We start from the raw sequence: 20473 nt of genomic DNA, 5'->3' as shown, positions 1-20473 counted from the left end.
AATAAACATTTGTTTGTTCTCACTGATGACCTTTTTCTCAACTTCACCTCTTAATTATTTATCTTCCATCATTTGTGGTTTTATAATTCAAACATTTATGACATAAGGTCTGAAATGTGAAACATCTCATCCGTCGGTGTGTTTCAAAACAGCTCTGACCTACAAACCTATAAATCCTGCAGAATATCACACATTTACTGAAGTGATTATTCCTATGCAGACTGAATAAACAGGATATCGATGGCGTCAAAGTCAAACACTGGGGCCATCAGGAGAATAGATACTGACTATAGACATCTGCCAAGTTCACAGGGGTGCATGTTTACTCTGTGGGTTGAAGCCTGGAGTAACAAAGGGCAAGCACTGACAAGCAATCATTGAAAGGGACCCCTAATAGGTCATTAAAGCATGCCTATAGAGTGTTTATACCAGGCCTTTTATAACTATATGGGGGTAAATTAGAACGCTTATAAAACTGAACATTTTACAGTTTTAGTGACACAGTATATGAAGGCCTGGCTCTGCTACACTTCAAACAGCACCTGTGGTCCTGTAGACACATGCACACACAAACGTTCACAATTACACAGAGATTAGAGAGAGGCCGCAGCACAACAATCACAGCCAGTCCACACCGACATACACACACGCACACACAAAATGTCAGTTGGCCGTGGTCGCTGGCAGTGGCCTTGCTATAATCTCTCTCTAATTATATACACAGCCAGGCTTACTGTTTCAATGCAGAGACCTGAGAAAATACAACCTACTAATCTCATTTGCACACAGTGGCAATACCACTGTGGGAGAGGAGAGGAGAGGAGAGGAGAGGAGAGGAGAGGAGAGGAGAGGAGAGGAGAGGAGAGGTGAGGAGAGGAGAGGAGAGGAGAGGAGAGGAGGAAAAAACACACAGAAGAAGAGTGAATGACTTTTGGATGGTTTTTTTTAAATTTCACATTTTTTTTAAATGTGCTGAATACCAGACTAAGATGTTATAAAATACATACTCTGTTGCTTTATGAAGCCTTAACATGAGGTTCCAATATGTGATCAGTAATTTTACTATCTAATTTTACTAACATGCTATATTTATTCAGCTAATTGTATTTGAAATGAACAAGCAACAATTGCTTGATTAAACAGTAGTTTGTATTCCAATTCATTTCCTTGCTCAACCTTGCTGAAATCTTTCTCTCTTCAGTATCTCTTCACTTGGGTATAGTCTCCATTTCAAGTATCAGAATATCAACCCCCTTTATGAACAGTGTCAACTGCTATATTTCCATTTGAACCCTCCTATATCAGACAACGCATCTTATATGGAGAAGCCTTGTTTCCACTTGAATGCCCTGTGATAGGATATACGCTATACCAAAGGAGGTGCGATGCAGACAGGGTTTCTCACAAACACACACACACACACACACACACACACACACACACACACACACACACACACACACACACACACACACACACACACACACAGAGCCCTCCACAGCTACACACACTATGTAAATAATGCATGTGTCTTAAAGGGTTTCACCCCGCCACAGCTGGCCCACTTCAATTAGTACACTTTGCACTCATCTTTTCCCTCCCTTCTCATGAACCCTTTTCTGTCCCTTCCCCACTTATCACAGTTTGTGTGATTTTCTAACATTTGCACAGAAAAAATTTCAACCACAGTGAAACTGATTTCCTCCAAATATATTTGTTACAGTTTTGCAATTAACTCTCTATTTACAGTATTTGACACAGAGATTAATCCAATAAATACCTTGCAGTTGGCCTTATGTTTTCAAGACGAGTAGACTAAATTAAAGTTCAAAGCATCAAAAATTAAGAATATAGACATTTGTTATCAGAAATGTTCTGAAAGGTTTCCACTTCATCCCAACATAGAGTAGTTGCAACTTCTTTTGCAGCGCCTTCATTTAAATTGGGTTGAATTACTCATGCAAACACTTGTTTGCTCTGCAGTGAAAGATGATAAACTGTGCATACAATGTCTCTGCTGCAGCCCTTAATTTCATTGCAGCTTATCCACAGTTCCCGGGGTAGGTAGCAAGTCCATACATTCCCCTCAATCTCTTTTTCTTACATTTTTCTTGTCTTACACTCTATTTCTGTCTCCTGATCTCTTAAATTTAGCTAGGGCCTTGTGCGACCCTTACTCCCCAACCTCACCACGCTCCCTTTGACTGCCCCTCCTTCTTCCCTCTTTACTTTCACTCACTATAAGTGGAGGCCCTGGCCCGGCCTGGTCTCCTCCAAACATATCTAATTACCCCAATGCCAAGCATTTCCCATCCATCATATTATCTTTCAGAGACGAGGTATTAGTGCTCCCCATCCCGTCAGCCAATTACCTGCTGCCTTCTGCCTGAGTCACCTGCATTGCAAATGTGACCTTTACTTAGAGGGCTGATTGCATGTTTCCTAGAGTGTGTGAGAGAACGCGGGGTTTTGAAATGTGTGTGTGTGCTTATGTGTGAGAAAGAGAAAGAAAGCATGTGATCTCTGAAAGGGTGTGTCAAAAGAAAGTAATGAAAAAAGTCTCTGTGTGTGTGTGTGTGTGTGTGTGTGTGTGTGTGTGTGTGTGTGTGTGTGTGTGTGTGTGTGTGTGTGTGTGTGTGTGTGTGTTCATGCATGCAAGTTTCCATAGTTAATTTCGAGGAGCCTGTATATCCTGTGGCCAGGTGTCTTATGACCATGTGTGTGGGTGTGTTTATGTATGTGCGTGAATAAGTCTGGGTTGGGGCAGCGAGCAGACCCTCTCAGACGCCCTTTTGACCCCCCTCACCCGCCCTTGTGTGACGGGCTGTCGTGAATGTTAATGTTCTGTGATGGCTGTGGAGCAAATAAGTGTTTCTGACACAGTACAGGCTGCCATTACAGGAGCAGGCCAAACGTGCACGCTTGTGCTTTAATGAGCAGGCAAGTCAGTCAGCCGCAGCCACTGTAACAGTCCCACATGCTGCTTATGCAGGGGGAAGACCTCAACACCCTTCGACCAGACCCGGGAAAAAAAACTGAGCTTTGCTATAGTCTCCTGGTTTGAGTTTTGCAGTTTTTTTTCTTATCCTTAAACCTGGGCCTTCTTTGAAAATGGAAAAGTTTCCTGACCTGTTGTCAAATTAAAGCAATTCAAAATGATGTACATAGTATTTCCAAAAATAGTGAAATCATGAACCTGGTTGCATATGAAATTGTCTTTTTCAAAGCAAGCTCTTTTAGCCAACGATTTTCCCATGCAATAAGGTAAAAGACTTCAGATCAGTAAGCACCTATCTATCACTTTATGTTGTCATAAGACATATCCAAGATGAATCCATTGTGATTTTCCATTCTGTTTAAGGATAGTCAAGGACACAATACATTTAGAAAACCCTAAGTTATTATTTGTAGCCGATCACTTTTATTTGCACTGTTTCTAAGGAGCGGAGATAAAAAATGTTTAATTGATACAATTAGGGGGCAGAGGTGATTTTGAAGTGATAAATGTCACCTGTCAAAAAGGTTACAAACACAGAAGTTGTGAAACCCTGTAAAATATTCCACTGAATGGCAAACCAAGATTCTTGTCCATCGTAAAGTCCCAGTTAGCCTGACAGCCTGTGGACACTGTAAACTCAGTCCCAACCAGTCCAGTGCAGCTACAAGCCTGTGAACAAAGAAGCTGTCACTCCCTTCTCTCTCAGGAATGTCAAGAAGAAGTACACCTTGTAGGTTGAGTCGAACAGTTATCTCTGAAAAAGGTAGAAGGCACATCGCTTGGCTGACTCATCATAATTTAGAAGGAAAATGAATCCCCCTTCTTCCACCTGAGGAGAGGAGAGACAGGGAGGAAACAGAATGAGAGGGAGAGCGGAAGGTAAAGATAGAAAAGCCAGGGAGCCAACATTAGGCTTGATTGAGACGCATGGCAGACGGAGAATCACCTAACGCGTCAGAGCACATCCTCACAGTTGGCCAGGCTGTCTCTCAAAACTCTCCAAATAGTCTAAAGTGGACCTGTTGGAGTTACTGAGTCGTCACACTACATGTTGTAGCCCGGGAGCAATGGGCCCACAAAGGTGTCTCTTTTCCTCTCTCTGCGGGACTTGTTAGAGCTGCTATTTTGGAACCTCTCTGCTCTCGTTCTCACTGCTTTTGGTAATCCTAAAGGTGTAACACAGACCTTGTAAAATTCTGGCTCTTGTTGAAAATAAATCCATGCAAAATGTTGGATTGGAACCATAAAAAAGTTGCAAATGTTTTCGATAGCATTTAGCGCAAAGGGAACCATAAGTCATGCAAAACCAAAAATCTAATTACTGCTAATAGCAAATGAGGAAGTCTTCATCATCTTTGACCTGTATGTAAGATTCATTTTTAATCAAATGACGGGTGTTTTTCGGGTTTGCTCAAGTATGCTGTGTATGTGCTTTGTATATGCAACACCTACCACTGAATGTTTGCTTATAAAAATCTGAATGTGTTGTGGACAATTCAAGTCCACTTTCTTATGACTTAGAAGTTGATACCAAAGCCACATGAAGAAGTGTGCTTTCTCTGTAAAAATAGCTTACATATGACTGCTAGCATTCTTTTTTGTAGAAAATGATTTCTACATTAAGCTAAGTGACCAACACACCATTCCCAGCTAATGGAAAAGCCAATAAAGAAACTTTTTCTCTATAATGAGACTCAAAAGGTCACAGCAGTACTTAAAGGGAAAATCCCTTACATGCAAACAAGACAGATAACAGACGACGGATAATTTACTGAAGAAACTAATTGGCAAACAGTCCAACAAGACACCCCTTTGTTATATATTCAAGTACAAGAGTGATTAATAGTTGAAAAGCAAATATGATGACTTACTGGACACTGTTTATGCATCCAAATCACCAGATTCCATATGAGTTAAGGAAAGATGTTGGCAAGGACACAGACTATTTTAAATGTTAAGCTACAATTACACACACCTACACCTCCATATGAGCTACCTCTATTCAGAGAATGATATGCATGCATATATTGCAACTAGAATAAAAGCTCAGAATGGACAGAATGATAAAGCATCTAAAATGGAGAGTGACAGAGTCCAGGAGAAAACACTCAATCATATTTGGTCATTCAACTCATAGGGCCACCATAATTAAAAATAAAAGAACCTCAAAGGTGCCTATGCTCAGAGAAGGCTTGGGTTGATACAAAGGTGACCAAGGCAAAGCAATAGCTTGACTACTGACATGTGTTCATTCTTAAAGTCAACAATGAAGAGCACAGTGCCATGGTGCACATACCAATACTTCAGCCAATGATAGAGGACACTTTAGAGTACAGATGTGCTTCAATCGACTGGTCATGCTGACACATTGGCTGAAATTAATTTTCGGCATGCAGAGGGGAAAGGGAAAAGGGAAATTATCAGTCAAAACAAATACGAACTAGCCATAGTTAGTAGAATCATGTTTAAAAGTCTAAAAAAAGACTTACAATCGTAGCAGTACTTTTTGACTTGGTGCTTCTGTATATAGCAAAGTCATGTTCATTTTACTTTGGAAAATGCAACAATTTAAATCCATGAAGACCCCCTGTGAGCAGCCCAACCAACACTGGTTCCTGCTGAGGTTGCCAATGCCTGCTCCTGCAGTTGCCTCAAACTCCTGTCTTCAGAGAGCTGCTGCAGACCCGTTTTCTGGAGGCAGCTGCAGTTAACTGCAATTTCTCACAGATTGACCAGTACGTACTTAGTGTGTTAGCATGATGCTTACACTTAATGACAATTGCTTACTAATAATTGACAACAGCCTTACAGACTAAGCAGAGAAATTATAATAAAACAGTCAAGATCATTTCTTAAATTAAAAGCTTATAATAGTTTTTGTCAGCATCTCTATGGTCTGTAACACTACAGTTGTGTCATTGGTCATTCAGTTAGCTACAGCAGTGATTCCCAAAGTGGGGGAGACACTGGGAGGGGGGTCGTGAGATGCCTTCCAAAAACAAATACAAATTTAAAATGACTTAAAATTGCATATGTTACCCATTATTGTGAAATTAAATACAAAACGTTGCTGCGCCCTGTAGAAGATTTGAGACAATCCTTAGATTACATTTGTTGTAATAGAAAAGTCGACTATTTAGCAAGGCAGCACAAGCTAACTGCCGGTGTTTTGTGCCTGCATGCCGGACAGAAAGCAGACTAACTCCGTGTTCAGAGGTGAGAGCCAACCCAAGGCTCACCCTAGTTTTGGAACGAGCTTTATCCTCATGGCATTTCTCCTCACTGTGTTTATATTTTCTCTTCTGTGCCGCGACGCCAGCTTCTGAAATATTTGCTTTTTTGAATATGTCCAATTGCTGAAGTAACCACGACAAAACTCTCCTGCACTCCCTGTCATTGGACTGGGGTAAACACCCACTCCACGCCCAGAATTGTTTTAAGTCAACCAAAACACATAAAACATAAAAATACAGAGGACAGGGTCTCTGCAGACACAGTCAGCACTACACATGTATGGAGGCCCATACCTGCAGCATTACTTTATATTTTATCTACTTTATAATTGCTAAGCTGCAGCAACTCTCTGTATCTTCGGAGCTGGAGCTATCTCCTGTTCTCGCAGGACTGCAGCAATCCTGTGTCCCTGCTGAGTTGGGGGGGCCCTCCTGAATCTTTGGAGCTGCAGCAACCTACTTTGCTTTAGCAATCTCTTCACCCAGAGCTGCCAACATCACCTTAAGCTCCAGAGCTGCTGAAGTCAAATAGTCAGTCCTCAGTCCCTCTTTTGAATCTGTGGCAGTGCTACAGTAGATTTTTGTTTTCCCAGTTCCCCAGCTGTTTGCCTTCTGCGCTGCCCTCCGGGCGGCGGCCCTCTGTTCAGTAATCCTGGCTCAGTTCTCTTGTTCTGTCCTCCACTGGTCTGCTTGTCCTGCACTCTGTCCTCGGTCAAATCATCAGTTGCTATAACATTCCCCAAAGCAGCCTTTCTTCCATTGCTGGCCCCAGCATCCACTGCACATCTGTTTTACCTCCTTCCCTTTCCCCAGAGCAGCCCTTGGTGGTTTGACTGATCTTCTGCAGTTTTGCAATAAACTACATCATGCACCATCATCTGGGCCCTTTCACATTTAATTTTTCCCTGTTTTTGCACTGAAATCAATAATTGAACTTCCACAAATCATTATTATATCAACATCAGGTTTCTTACAAAATATATAAAATGCTACAAATTACAATGGTCAGTGTCCGAATTGGATCAGTATAGAAAATAAGAGCACATTTTGTAGTAGTTTGCAATTGCAAAAAGTTGCACATTCCTATAAATGCAACCTTGGGTGAACAGTGAACTGTCCATAAAACATCATGGTTATAACGAGCTGTTCCATGGAGCTCATACTTTGAAAGTGTCCAAATTTAAGACAGTTTACATTCTTCTATTTATAACACAATCACTAAAGATATTAGCATTTAAACTTCACCAAAGTGATATCTTCAAGGAGCTATATTGTACAAGAAAAGTATTTGATTCTTACCAAAGCCAAACACCCAGCCAGCACTTAAAGAAAACCTCTCATACCCAGAGAAACCGGAGGGCCTCATTTGTATGTTTTGTTGGACCTCCTGGACACAATGGGAAATGGAAGCAAAGGTCAGTGTTAAGTCTCCCCTGGCTTTTGTTCTTTAAAAACAACAATATTGTATCGATCTGTCCTGAATGATAAACACAAATATGTTGGTAAAACACAGTCTCTTTTGACCTTTAGCAATTACTTGTACATGGCTTTAGCAGTACTACTGTGGAGGACAAAACAATGTCTAAATCATTTTCCTTTTTTTCTTCTGAATGTGTGTACCTTTTTCTTTGACTCAAATTCTGCCAAATATTCATATCCTTTTTTATTTATACATTTCTAAAATGATGCTCTTCTTACAGTGTAATCACTAAAACTAAAAGATATCATAGCATAGGAGACTGAACCATAAGTAGGCCTACGTCTAAGGCAAGCAAGATTGAAGCATTGCACCTTTAACCATATGTAATTAATTATCAAATAATTTGAAAAGGTTTTTGACATTTGATCAATTATTGCTGGAAATTAGAAATATCAAATATGTTTGTTAAACTGTCAAATATTACATCTTTGTTTCTCCCTGTTTCACGCCATCAGCTGCCTAAACATCCCCCCTCCTATTAGGAATACGTCTTCCAGATACTGGCAATGCACCGGATAATACATCCAGATCCCATTTCAAGCTTGTAACAAACAGACTCAAAACAACCTGGATGCCTGCATTTAGAATCTCAGTTATCTGGTGGTGAGCTGAACAGAGTCAAAGTTGGGTGACAGAGTTGAAGTGTGTTGTGATGACCCACCATCAGACCCTCTTGAACCCTCCACCAACCTTAAGAGGTTGTGAGATAAAGATCCTGGACTTTTTTTGGGGTCCTATAACTCCTGCTAATGCATACAGGACTTACCATATTCTACCTCTGGAAATACCTCCACAAGTATGCTAAAGACCAGAGTAATCTAACAAGCTGGTTAGAAGCTGTTTTAGAGGCCTTACATGCCAATTACAATTTAAATCAACATACCCCTTTTTTGTCTTTCTTTTAGATCAGCCTGCCGTGAACCGTTGCTATGTCAATCTATGCTTTGTTGTATTGTTCTCCCGAATGTATTTTCTGTTGTTTGTTTGATTCATTTCTTCTTACTTCAAATTTAACAACTTTGATTATCATTTCATCATTATAGATAGATGTTATTTTTATGGTATTACTTTTTTTTTCCCTTTTGCATGAGGCCAATATGCATCAGCTCCTTTTGTTTTAAAATGCGCTTTAAACTAATGGGACCTGACATGGCGTCATCAAGTAGAAGTATATTATATATTTAAAAAAAGAACTACTTGATATGGGTGGCTTTTTCTATCTTCAGCTCAGTCAGTCAGAGTGAGATGGCTGGGATGGTGAAAAGCGCTGCCCCTCAGGCGAAAACCTTTTGACCTGTGGAAGTGCTGCAGGGAGGCGATGATAGAGGCCTGATAGAGGCCAGTCACTGGGGCCTAAAGGCATATCCTGGACATGTGCTTTTGGCAGCAGGGCTCTGAGCACATCAGCCACAAATACACATGCATGACCTCAAACACTCACACAGGCCATATCTGCAAGAGGTGGAGGAAGAATAAGAGGAGGCTCTTCAGATTTTAGAGGGGGGAATGATATAAACCTCATCCTGAAAGCTTTTGAGGGTTTTCTGGGTGGCTCCTGAATGATGACGAGAAAACATGGAACCAAGTGAAGCCACAGATTCTTAATTTTCATCAAGAAAAAAAGAAGTTCGTATAAAGAGCTTTAATGCTTCTCCGCTCAGATCTATACATGCCTCCTGCTTATTGGTGTTTAGTTCTGCATCATATCTATACACTCATTTATTAAGATCAGCCATGCCAAGCAGTCACACCAACTGACATTTAGATGTAATTTAATCCACAGAAAAGCAAATGTGTTTTTAAAATGATATATATATACACCTACAGGCTGTTTAGTTTATTGTAGTATGGGAATTCATATTTTCTGATAATATTCTGCTCTATTTTAATTGGAATAAAAGGCCATTCCATTGATTGTTGGAAGGGTCAGTCAGGCTGTAACAGCACTGTGTGTTCTGCATCTGTGTGTGTCAGTGTGTGTGTGTAAATGCGTGTGTGTGTGTAGGTGCTCTACATTGCTCTTTGCGTGAGGTCATGCTTCATATTTCCATTTAAGCTTTGATCACATTACCGTTATTCTCACCTTATTAATGTTAGTCAATGAATAGATTAAATATTCAATTAAGCCTGACACATGAGTGCTGGAGATTCTGTGTGTGTGTGTGTGTGTGTATGTGTGTGTGTGTGTGTGTGTGTGTGTGTGTGTGTGTGTGTGTGTGTGTGCGCGCGTGAGAGATCGAGACTCTGAATGTGTATATGTTGATGTGTAATGATGTGTAAATATATTTATGGCTCAGGGTCACAGTGGTATTAACCTGATCCAGACTCCCTCCTCTCTCTCTCTGTCTCTCTGCCTCTCTCTCTCTGTCTCTCTCTCTGTCTCTCTCTCTCTCTCTCTCTCTTTCTCTTTGGGTAGCTGCTGATTGTTGTGTGTTTTAGCCTAAACCTTATTTGTGGGGCTTCTTTAACAGAAGATAGTGCATTTTTATTTGTAAGGATGTTGTATAAAGAAATCAATAAAACAATATAGTAAGAGTTCCATCATTTTAAGGATATTCATAAAGGCAAAAACTGAAAACAAAATCTTGAACAACCATGTTGCACATGACTTTTTCTTCTGTTTGAGTCCCTTGACTCAGCTGCCTCACAGGAGGACTACATACTGCGCTCACTTACGTGCAGCTTTTACCAAGCTGGGAAGGTATTCAGTTAAATGTTCCATCAGTCAGGCACATGCCAAAGGCTTACATCTTATTCAAGTTTTAAACCTCTAATTGGTAACGTTTAAAAGGCGTTTAAGAGTGCCCTTTCTTCTCCCTTTTCTCATTTCCCATTTAATGTGTTGTGTCAAAGTCTATTACCTCAGTTGGACGTTTCTGTCCCTTAAGTTGAAAAAAGGGGAGGGGTGAAACAGAGAAAAGGGAGAGAGGGAGGGTGAGAAAGAGAGAGAGAGAGGAAGAGGAGGGGGTTGAAAGAAGAAAAAAAAAGAAGCCATCAGCTGAGGTTTGCCAGGTCGATAAAGCTTTTAGATTTGGAGATGTTTTCAGGGGAGCCCATTTCCTGCGGCTAAGAGTTGTTAATGGAGCTTAAGGAATTATCTTATGACTCCTCGGCTCGAGAGCAGTTTATTCCAGCCTCGGACCCTGCATGCTCGTTGTGTCGGAGTGGCTGAATATGCTGCTGTCAAACCCGCTTAATGAAAAGTAACGCGTCGCTGATTACAGTTTTATTTGGTCTCTATGTAAAAAGCTCCTGTTAATTTACCATCTCGCTCCCTCTGTGTGTTCGTATTTGCCACGGCTGAATGATTTAGTTAGAGCTGCTCTCTCTCTCTCTCTCTCTCTCTCTCTCTCTCTCTCTCTCCCTGTCTCTCAAATAAAAAGCCACCAATTGGTTCGGTAGGTCTAATAAAATCTGTCTTCATGCTAAATTAATTAAAGGTCGAGGCTGTATTGTCTTATCTGCGGGGACTTAAACTCTGGCCTAATTTTTCTATCAGTGGCAGTGAAAAATTAAACATACAAGTTAGCGTGTGGGCCAATAAACATGCCTTGCAAAAAGGAAACTGTGAATGCAAATATCCCCTATAAAATTAAGCGCCTATATCAAACACCTGTCAGATATCCATTCTCTATCTTTTTTTTCGTGTTTATTTGCGGTCATGTCAACTTTTGCTTTGCTGCAGGCAACGTTTTCCTTTCCAAGAAAGCAAAAAAGAAGCTCCACATCCCGACTCCGATTTATAGAAAAATCCCTTTTGTCCACCATAGCACTTTCTTGAAGGGGGGGGGGGGGGGGGGGGTGAGATGTGCTTTTTTCCCATTAAAATTCATCACTGGAGCCCCCCCACCCCCTCCCTCACTCCCTTCTCCCCCTCTCACAGGACAGACAGAGTCCCCCGAGAGCTCCACTTTCGCCATTACTGTCAAGTACCCTTGACTCCTTTTCTTTTTGCCCTTTTATCTACAACAACTAATTCGAGTTCCTTTGCCCTTTTCACTTTTAGCCGACGTGAGTGCCTCTCTCTGGTAAAGCCCCCCTTTTCACTTCAGCATCCAGGCTGGTTTTCTTGCAGGGCGTCTAGAGGAAAATTGAGGGGTTAGTGTCAAAACAAAACTCCCCACTTTGAACGATTTTGCAGGGGTGGGGGGGGGGGGGGCTTCGTATTTTGAACCCATTAATGGACGCATGGCGAATAACTTACCCTTTTGACAGCTGCATCATGGACGCTGTTGAGATGTTCCGATAATATTATCAGAGAGCAGAGAGGGGAAATCAATAGGCTGACATGAAATATGACTGCAAACATCCCAATTACAGCCTGTTTAGAGGGAATTAATGAGGCAGATCTTAGATACTGATATTGTTCTGTCTGGAGGCTTCAGCTGCCTCATTTTCTCGCTGTCACTAAATGAGAGGGGATTTTTTTTTTCCAGCAAAATAACACATGGTGGGATATGTTAGATGACGCCTGTTTTAATGGGTTAAAAATGAACTAAAATTGGTGAAATGTGTCTTTAAGAGTAAACTGTGTGCATCATTTGTCTTAGAGTTGTAAAGTAGAAGAAAAGTTCCCCGAAGTTCAGCACCATGGACAGCAACTCCTTCTCCTATTAACCCAACATCACAAGTGCTCTTCAGAAACCGACTGCTTTTATTTTCAGTGAACAAAGTTGAGACGCTCTCACTTCCTAAGAAAGCTGTGCATTTAGTGAGACTCCTTTTTTTGTCTTTTAATAGTGAAACTCGACTGCTGAGACCTAAATTATATTTAATTACACTTGCATGCGCATAGAAAGAAAACAATACAAATAAAATTATGTAAACTTTGGGAATATTTTTTTTCAATATGTAAACTTTCAGTTATACATTTCGATACTTTTTTTTGTGCGTGCGTAAAATCAAATGAGCAAAAAACGATCCGGATATTTCCGAGTGAGTTCCGCCAATGTAACATACTTAGCTACCATTGTTTTTAAAAACGAATAAAACGTAACCAGGAGGTTCATGGAGAGAAAATTGGCTTTTCTTTCATCAGTCACAAAAAGTCTGTCTTTCTCTCTTTGCAATAACATTGTCATTTGGTTTTGTTAAGAGCAGAAAAGTTTGTTGATAGTTTTTGGGAAACTGTCTTTGGAGGAGTCTTGGTGCTGCTGCAGAACAGCCGCGCTCCTCTCCGCCTCCAGCATGGCGCCTTTGGTGTTCGTGGTCCAAGAGACGGTGGTGTTGGTCAGAGCCTGGCTCAAAGTGCTGTGCCTGAACAAGGGATCGTGGAAAACCCCGTCCACCCAGTTTCTCAGGGTCGTGACCGGTGAATCCTGTCTGTTGTCCAGGCTGGTCACGGGTGAGGTAGCGGCGGGGGAGGGGGTGAGGGAGGAGGGTGGCGGGGGCTGGCACCTCAGCATACAGGATGGGTACTCAGTCTGGTTCAGGGAAGTCGCGGTTTGGGCCAAAGACCAGATGCGAGGCTTTCCGTCTAAAATCTGGTGCCCTGGTTGTTGTTGCTGGTTGTAGCACGCCTTTACCTGATGTCTGCTCTCCGCCTGGAAATCCTCCGGGCTCGTTTTCAGACAACTTTTGCTCAGGTCCTGTTCCCCTCCCAGAGAAACAGGGATGGAGATTTTCAGAGACGTGTCCTTAATGATGTGCTCGCCGGTGCAGTCGCCCGTCGTGGACATGTGTGTGTTCATGTGGTAGCGGTGCTTGAGCTCACACTCCGAGCTCTCAGACTCCAGCGTGTCGAAGTCGTCCAGGTCGCTCAGCTGGAGGTCCTTATCGGGCCGACTCCTGGTCTCTGGTAGACAGAGGGCAGAGAGGAGACAGCGGTCAGTGATATATGTGAAGTCATGCGATGCGTGGCATCAGATCTGATAAAAGCATCCGCAACAGTCACTCCTAGAGCAATGGTTGCTGAAAACCTGTAGTCACATTTGTAAAATAAAAATTAACTGACCTTAAAATGATCAAGAAAGCATGTTTGCAGCATGTTCGTAAAAATAAAAACTAAACCAAACCTCGGCCATAATTCAAAACAAATGTAAAACAATTAGCTTCATTAGAAATGGTGATTCGTCCATTTCATTAATCAACTTTAATTTCTAACTATATATGAATTTAGGCCTAAGTCTAAATATCAAATCATTTTTAGTTAAAAAAATATGTAAAGGAAAAAAAAAGAACCATATAAAAGAAACCCATAGTGTCAGTGGTATGACCCTCCACTATACCTCCATGTGAAACTGACTGAGGCCTGTCCAATTGTATAGCTTCAATTTTCTAGGCATGTCCAGATTCATACAGCATGCTTGTATACATAATAACAACAACTGATCCTTTATACAAGTTTTTAATGGTACAAATACAAAACTGGCCTATACCATTATATAATATTAGAATGAAATGTTTAACTCATCAATAGAAAGGCCTCATAATTGAGAGAACCAAAAGCTTTACTCTGGTTTGTATTTCATCAAATCCTATTGTAATAGATTTCTTTAAAGAAAGAAAAAAACACACACGATGTGTTAACCGCATCGTAATTTAAAGTGCATCAGACAAAATATTAAACATAGTCGAGTCAACTTTTTCATGATGCACAGTTGTGGGCGACTTTACACACAAAATGTATTTTTGAATTTCTTCTGAGTTGCTCTTCTGACCTTTTTTTGAAAGAACCCAAATCCCTCCACATGAATGACAGTGAGCATACTATATACAAATGGAATAGTTGTTCAAGGTGAATTTAAGTGCATGCCCTCATATAACAATATTTAAGAATGTTTCCATTCGCTCAAATCAAATAAAAAAAAATCAACCTTTGTGTTATAAATATACGTAAGTTCATGGATACATCGCTGTTTTTAGCAAGCTTATGGCACAAAGAAAGCTTAAAAATATATCGCAGAGCAGTCCAGTATGTTATGAAGTGTTTCTGTATGTCATGACAAACACAAGAAGACATTTTGACACTGACCGTCCTCATTGTTTTCGCTTTTTATCTGCTCCTCCTGGGAGCCATCGTCATCCTCATCATATCTCTTCTCCTCTGAGCCCTTGTTTCTGGGCGGCCATGTCATCTTGTTCTCCTTCTTGAGCCTCCTCCTGGCGTTGGCGAACCATGTGGACACCTGCGTCAGGGTCATCTTTGTGATGATGGCCAGCATGATCTTTTCTCCTTTGGTCGGGTATGGGTTCTTCCTGTGCTCCTGCAGCCAGGCCTTTAGTGTGCTGGTCGTCTCACGCGTGGCATTCTTGCGCCTTGTTCCACCGTCCATGGCACCGTATCTGTAAATGAAAGGAGCACAAACATGATGGTAACTAGAGTGTAAAAAATCATAGGCGACGCTTGTTGCGCGACAAAATTTAAAAACATCTCCACCTGGTAGTTTTTCAACTTAAAGATATGACAGTGTACAATCCTCTTAAGAGTCTGTAAAACATGCTGTATAAATATTATGGCCCTAATCTTAGCCAAATCTACTTCTGGGGAAGAGTTCAACTTTTTAATATTAAAAGTAAACATCTGAAACACTTCAGTTTATGACATGTAAAAAGTTCAAGGAAGACGCAACCCACCCTCTTTAAATACCCAATACAGTTAGCATTGTCAATCCTTTGGAAACTTAAGAATTCATTTTGTCACAACAATGCCATATACTTTTTATCTAAGCATTAGATTAGCTATAACTATGTGTATAATACTTCACAAGATGCATTGCAGGAGGGATTTAGTTTTTCCCTTTATCTTCCCTGAAATCCCGAAAACAATCCCTATCCAGTGTCTGCACTGGTAACCAGGGTAAATGTGTTGTCAATATCTTTTAATGAATATATGAATCACTCTATCATGTTAAATGTTTAACAGTCATATAGCCAGTTGTTTTAAGACGATAGGCATGTATAGCTTTCAATATCAATCACCTATTAAAACCATTTGTAGTGCAACATACAACTCGCTCCCGACCTTCTCCTCTCACATAAATATCAACCATAGAGCTCCATTTAAAATGCACAGTGTTGATTTTCAGTCAGCAGTGAGCTGTAAAAGTCTTCTCAGGGGAGGCTTTTATGAGGCCTTTATTGCTCCGTATAGCTTAGTGCAGGTCAAGCACTGCTAAGGGAATCAAAAGCAAAGGAGCGCTGCACCTTTCCATACCCTCACAGATAAAATAGACTGTAAAATTGCTTTATTGAGTGTAATGATGAGCCCTCAGGTAAGAGACGGTCATGAGCACAGCGGATACTGCCGTAGGCCTGCATGTTTTTCAAATTCTGCTTTGCCGTAGACTTGGGCCTTTTTGCTGTACTTATTAGTGTTGCATTTTGCACTTTACACTGAATTTCGAGTGATTGGTAAAAGACGCTGGCTCTTGTGTTTAGGCTATGTGAAGTCTTGTTGCGCCGGGGAAGTTAATCAATATGACACATTGCTGATCAAATAACAGACAACACTACACAAAGAAAGAAGTGTTTCTGTTAGCGCTTGCATTTTTGCTGGTTCTGTGAATAGAACGATGTGATTGCAGTAAACAATCAGGTGAAGGTGTCATTCTCACCCTACATTTCTCCCCCTGCACGGACTTCAATTGGATGTCATCTCATTATTGGGAAGACCTTTCAATAAGGCAGGTGAACCCTTCACAACACTGAAAAGGCCTCACGCCTTTCAAAAAGGGGAACACATCCTCTGATCCTCACATGAACTCATCAGGAGAGAAATGTGTCACAAGATGAAAGTGATCACCTTGTGTGATGAGAATGGCCCTTGACCTCTCAGCTATTGATAAGACCAATAAAACGTATCCTGTGTTTAATTTCTGTTTTAGCATTTTTTTTTTAATTGATAGGGCGGCAAACTGACAGTGGAGTCAAACTTTGTAACTTTGGCACTAGACTTGTTACTTCTTGCATGTGAATCATTGTATAATGCCAAACATTTCAGTCAAAGTTGGCAGTACATTACATTAAAAAAAAAATCTACACAAGTGACATCATCAAAGAAACACCTTACCTGTCATACTGATACTGTCCTAAGGTAGGATCATAAGGATAGTAGGCTGTTGCTTGTGTTATTCCCGCATGCGCAGAAGCTGTGGCATCTTTAGTGTCAAATGTGCCCTGCAATGAAAAGAAAACAAGATTCAAGTTCCACAAACAGTAAATTGGTCTTGGTTCTTTTACTCATTTCAATAAAGAATATGCATAAAACTACGATTAATTTAAAGTTTATAGTGCCTAAATAACAATCTGAGACATTTAGAAACACAAGAACTTTACTCTGATGCATTCAAGTACATATCACTGAGTCCTTTCAAAATTAAGATTCCCAAATAAGTTTTCACTCAATCAAACTTCTTGAAAAGAACAAGATACAGAAGTTATTATTAGCAAAGTCATCTGAGGAAATTAATCTGTGAATATTTCAGGATGATTACAACCAAAAAATCAGGCCTTTCATTTATCAATTTGTTCAGAAACAGTCAAATTTAAAACCATGTTTCAAACATCTTTCTCATCACAATTCAACCAAACATTTCTTGATATTTAAGATATTTAAATAACAGTAAAAGTTAATTCCATGAAATGAAGAGTTCTCACAGTCAGGCTTCTTTGAAACATTACAGTAACTCGTTTCTAAAATCCTCTTCTCGACCTGAACAATCATGGAAAGATTTGACTTCCTTCTGCACTATCATCAAATGATTCATTTCAAGGGAAACTCTAACATGAGAAAAGCCTACATATTGTTTAAAAGAACTGTTTTCTAATTATAAAACATTCTGAAGAAAGCTGGCTGGGAATAAAAATGATGTGATGATAAATCATCGGTATTGAACAGCAGGTATTTTGCGATGTAGAGAGAAGTGTGCCTGGTTCGTTTCTCAGCACCCTGCAGCTCCATTAATCAATGCCAAGAGGTATCAGATGAAGGGCTTACCAGCGAGTAGAAAGCCGAGGCGTCCGTGCCGTATGTAACGTAATTCCCATAGCCTTGGCCGCTGGTGTAAGGGCTCCCGTACACGCCCAGCGCGGCGGCTGAGCTGAGCTCATGCCTGGCCGTGGCGAGCAGCCGGCTCTCGTACACGGGACAGTACACTGGGGTCTGCCCGGACGCCGCTACCCCGGAGTCGGCTATGGATCTGCCGGTGGACTCGCAGCAAGTGGTCAAAGAGTTGGTTGTCATCAGGAACTGCACGGACAGAGAAAGTGTTCCTCTTTTAGAAAGTTATCGATTTCGCAATAAAACAAAATTCAATAGAAGACCTCAAAACTTTGATCATGAAGTTATTTTAAAACTTTTGTATAACAGTTGATAAAGACAATCATCTATTTAAAAGGAGCACACCTTAACCCATTTCCAATATTGTTTAATTCAAGAATAAATCAAGACGTTTTTGACAAATAAATGGCATTTCTTCTTTAGATATTTTCCTCAGTCGACCCGCTATTTCGCATATTTCTTTTCCAAATTCAATCTCTAAATAGTAAAAAAAACAACCATATCAAATGACATGTTAAGAGTGGTTTGATGATGAATGATGCCTAATATCTTTGGTAGTAATGTGCGCGTAAAACGGGTCCAAAACGAAAAGTCTATTAGCTCGGATACGAATGAAACAAACAAATAGCGCTTGTCGCCGAGTCATACCCGAAGTAATGCCCAAATGATTTTTTATGGCTCAAAGCCAAAACAAAACAGCAGCTGGGTTACGGTGCTAAACACACACAGTGCGTGCAGAACAAGTTGGCATGCGTGTTCCGGCGCAGATAAACATATGGTTGACATTACGGAGCGGTTATTATCTTGCAGAAATCAGTAGACAGGAGGTCGGGGGTCTCGCTGTTATTTTGTTATCCTCTTCTTACCCTTTTCCTATATCGTTTCCGGAACACAGCTATGGCTGTAATACCTCTCCGATAACCGAAAGCTCTGTGGCAGCTTCCCTGATTCTTGGCTAAAATGCGTAAAAGGATCACGCTTAAATCGATGAGATAATCAATCGCAGCAATGTCAAAACCAAAACAAGCAATTAAATGAACAAATGTAGTTACATGAACTTACTTGTGGAGCAGACGAATAAGGATATCCAAATTGTGGATATGACATGGTAGAGAGGTCCCCCAATATCCAGAAATAAAGCGAGACTGAGGGTCTCCACTCTCACGCAGGCTGCGGCTCTGTTTGACTGTACCAATTGATTGGTAAGCACTGGCTCCTAGGATGTTTATAGGGCGAAGCAGAGTAGCATGTTTAATTTGTGCAAAATGCCCTCCACTCAAACGGCTTTCAGAGGGAAAAAAAATAGAGGAAAATCTTCTCTTGCTCTCCCTTTTCTTTTCAAGAGTCAATTAAAAGTAGATAAATGAATTGAATATATACTGACTTCCTCTGCCAGAAATATCACTTTGTTTTCAGATACATATTTTTGCCTTATAAAAAAGTAGTATAAAAGACGTCAGCAGCAGAGGCAGGTTGTTTTAAACGCCAGTGACTCTGACGTCAGAAGTTTCCCACTCTAAAAATGACCGGACTGTAACTTTAATATGCATTTTCTTTCCTAGGATGATGACAAAAAAAGGGGAAGAAGAAACCCAGCGAGAAATTCTTTGAGAGGGAACAGGGGAGGGGGGCATTAAAATAACGCAGGAAATAATTTGCAGTACTAATCAATCAATTAGGCCAATCAGTGTCTTGAATATGCAAACGTATGTATCCGTTTAAATGCATTAGGCCTAATTAAGCGCATTCTTATCAGTGCTCCACACTGATGCTAATCACAAGGGCAACTAATTGAATTTAAATTAATTTGAAAAGAATATTTCATTTTGCCCAGAGTCAGAGACGAATATATTGAACAAATGCATTAACGAATTAAGATCATTTAACATATTAAGAGTTGACTTTAGTTTGAAATGTATTACCAACCTAAAACAGACCTTATTAAGTATTCTTATGGTATTACACAAACAGAATGTAGTTTATCTATCTATCTATCTATCTATCTATCTATCTTGTTCACGTGTGTTGCGTTCAAGTACAATCGTGATATTGAAGTAACCAAAACATCCAAAAAACCTCAGAAGTCCAAAAGAACCTAAAGAAGTCTCGCGCAACAACAGTACGAGCAATAGGCGAGTGCAAGACGCTGCCTTGCTTGAAGAATCCCGGGTTGAGACATGTGGATAGCCCCGGGGGTCACTCCTCAAATTAATGATGATGTACTCCTCCTTCTCCTCCTCCTCCTCCCTCCTCCTCCCTTTCTCCTCTCCAGCTGGATCCGTGCCTGCCGGTGACAGGTCGATTGAGAGTGATTGATGACTATCTAGGGAACCGGGGCCAACATAATAATATGATAACGGCACCTTGCAATAATTGCTCAACTTTCATTTACAGATGAAGGCAGTAATAAACAGGTATAAAGGTGGATAAGTTGTGCTTTTGGTTAAGTAGCCTATAACTTTCCATTTGATTTTGTTTTTTAACTTCTGCTTCACCGAGGGAGAAAGGTATGTTGGTGTGGGAGGACAGGGTTGGATAAACTGTCTGTTCCCTCATTCATTTTGACAAATTGAATTATAGGGGGCTAGTACCTGTAAGCAAATGGCCGCATTAACGCTATGAACAGGGGCTGGGTAGGGGGGTCAAAAGGGATGAGCCCTTGCGTTTTAATTTGCATTAACTCTAATGCCACTTTAACATTAACCACTCGTCTGTTATACCATACACCCCCCCCCCCCCCCTACACACACACACACACACAC

The 20473-nt window shown here is 40.7% G+C and overlaps 1 protein-coding gene across 1 annotated transcript; it reads right to left on the bottom strand.

Annotated features, from left to right (window-relative positions):
- Window positions 1-12347: 12347 nt before the first annotated feature.
- irx4a (iroquois homeobox 4a) lies at window positions 12348-19211 on the bottom strand. The gene is made up of 5 exons (XM_020634586.2): window positions 18774-19211; window positions 17649-17900; window positions 16722-16828; window positions 14685-14995; window positions 12348-13505 (listed from the first exon to the last, which is right to left on the bottom strand). Exons 1-5 carry the CDS (start codon window positions 18816-18818, stop codon window positions 12802-12804), a joined length of 1419 nt encoding a protein of 472 aa, XP_020490242.1. The 5' UTR covers window positions 18819-19211; the 3' UTR covers window positions 12348-12801.
- Window positions 19212-20473: the final 1262 nt, after the last annotated feature.

Source organism: Labrus bergylta, chromosome 8, assembly GCF_963930695.1.
Source record: "Labrus bergylta chromosome 8, fLabBer1.1, whole genome shotgun sequence".
NCBI classification, from domain to species: domain Eukaryota; kingdom Metazoa; phylum Chordata; class Actinopteri; order Labriformes; family Labridae; genus Labrus; species Labrus bergylta.
Note: the sequence above shows the minus strand (reverse complement) of the source record. Positions and strands in the feature narration are given on the sequence as shown.

What these genes read in the sequence shown, in the direction of transcription:
- irx4a (XM_020634586.2), bottom strand. Translation starts at nt 18,818, where the DNA reads ATGTCATATCCACAATTTGGATATCCTTATTCGTCTGCTCCACAA. An exon ending in CCTCGGCTTTCTACTCGCTG is followed by an intron (nt 16,829 to 17,648) that starts GTAAGCCCTTCA and finishes TTTTCATTGCAG; the next exon opens with GGCACATTTGACACTAAAGA. An exon ending in GGACAGTATCAGTATGACAG is followed by an intron (nt 14,996 to 16,721) that starts GTAAGGTGTTTC and finishes TTTCATTTACAG; the next exon opens with ATACGGTGCCATGGACGGTG.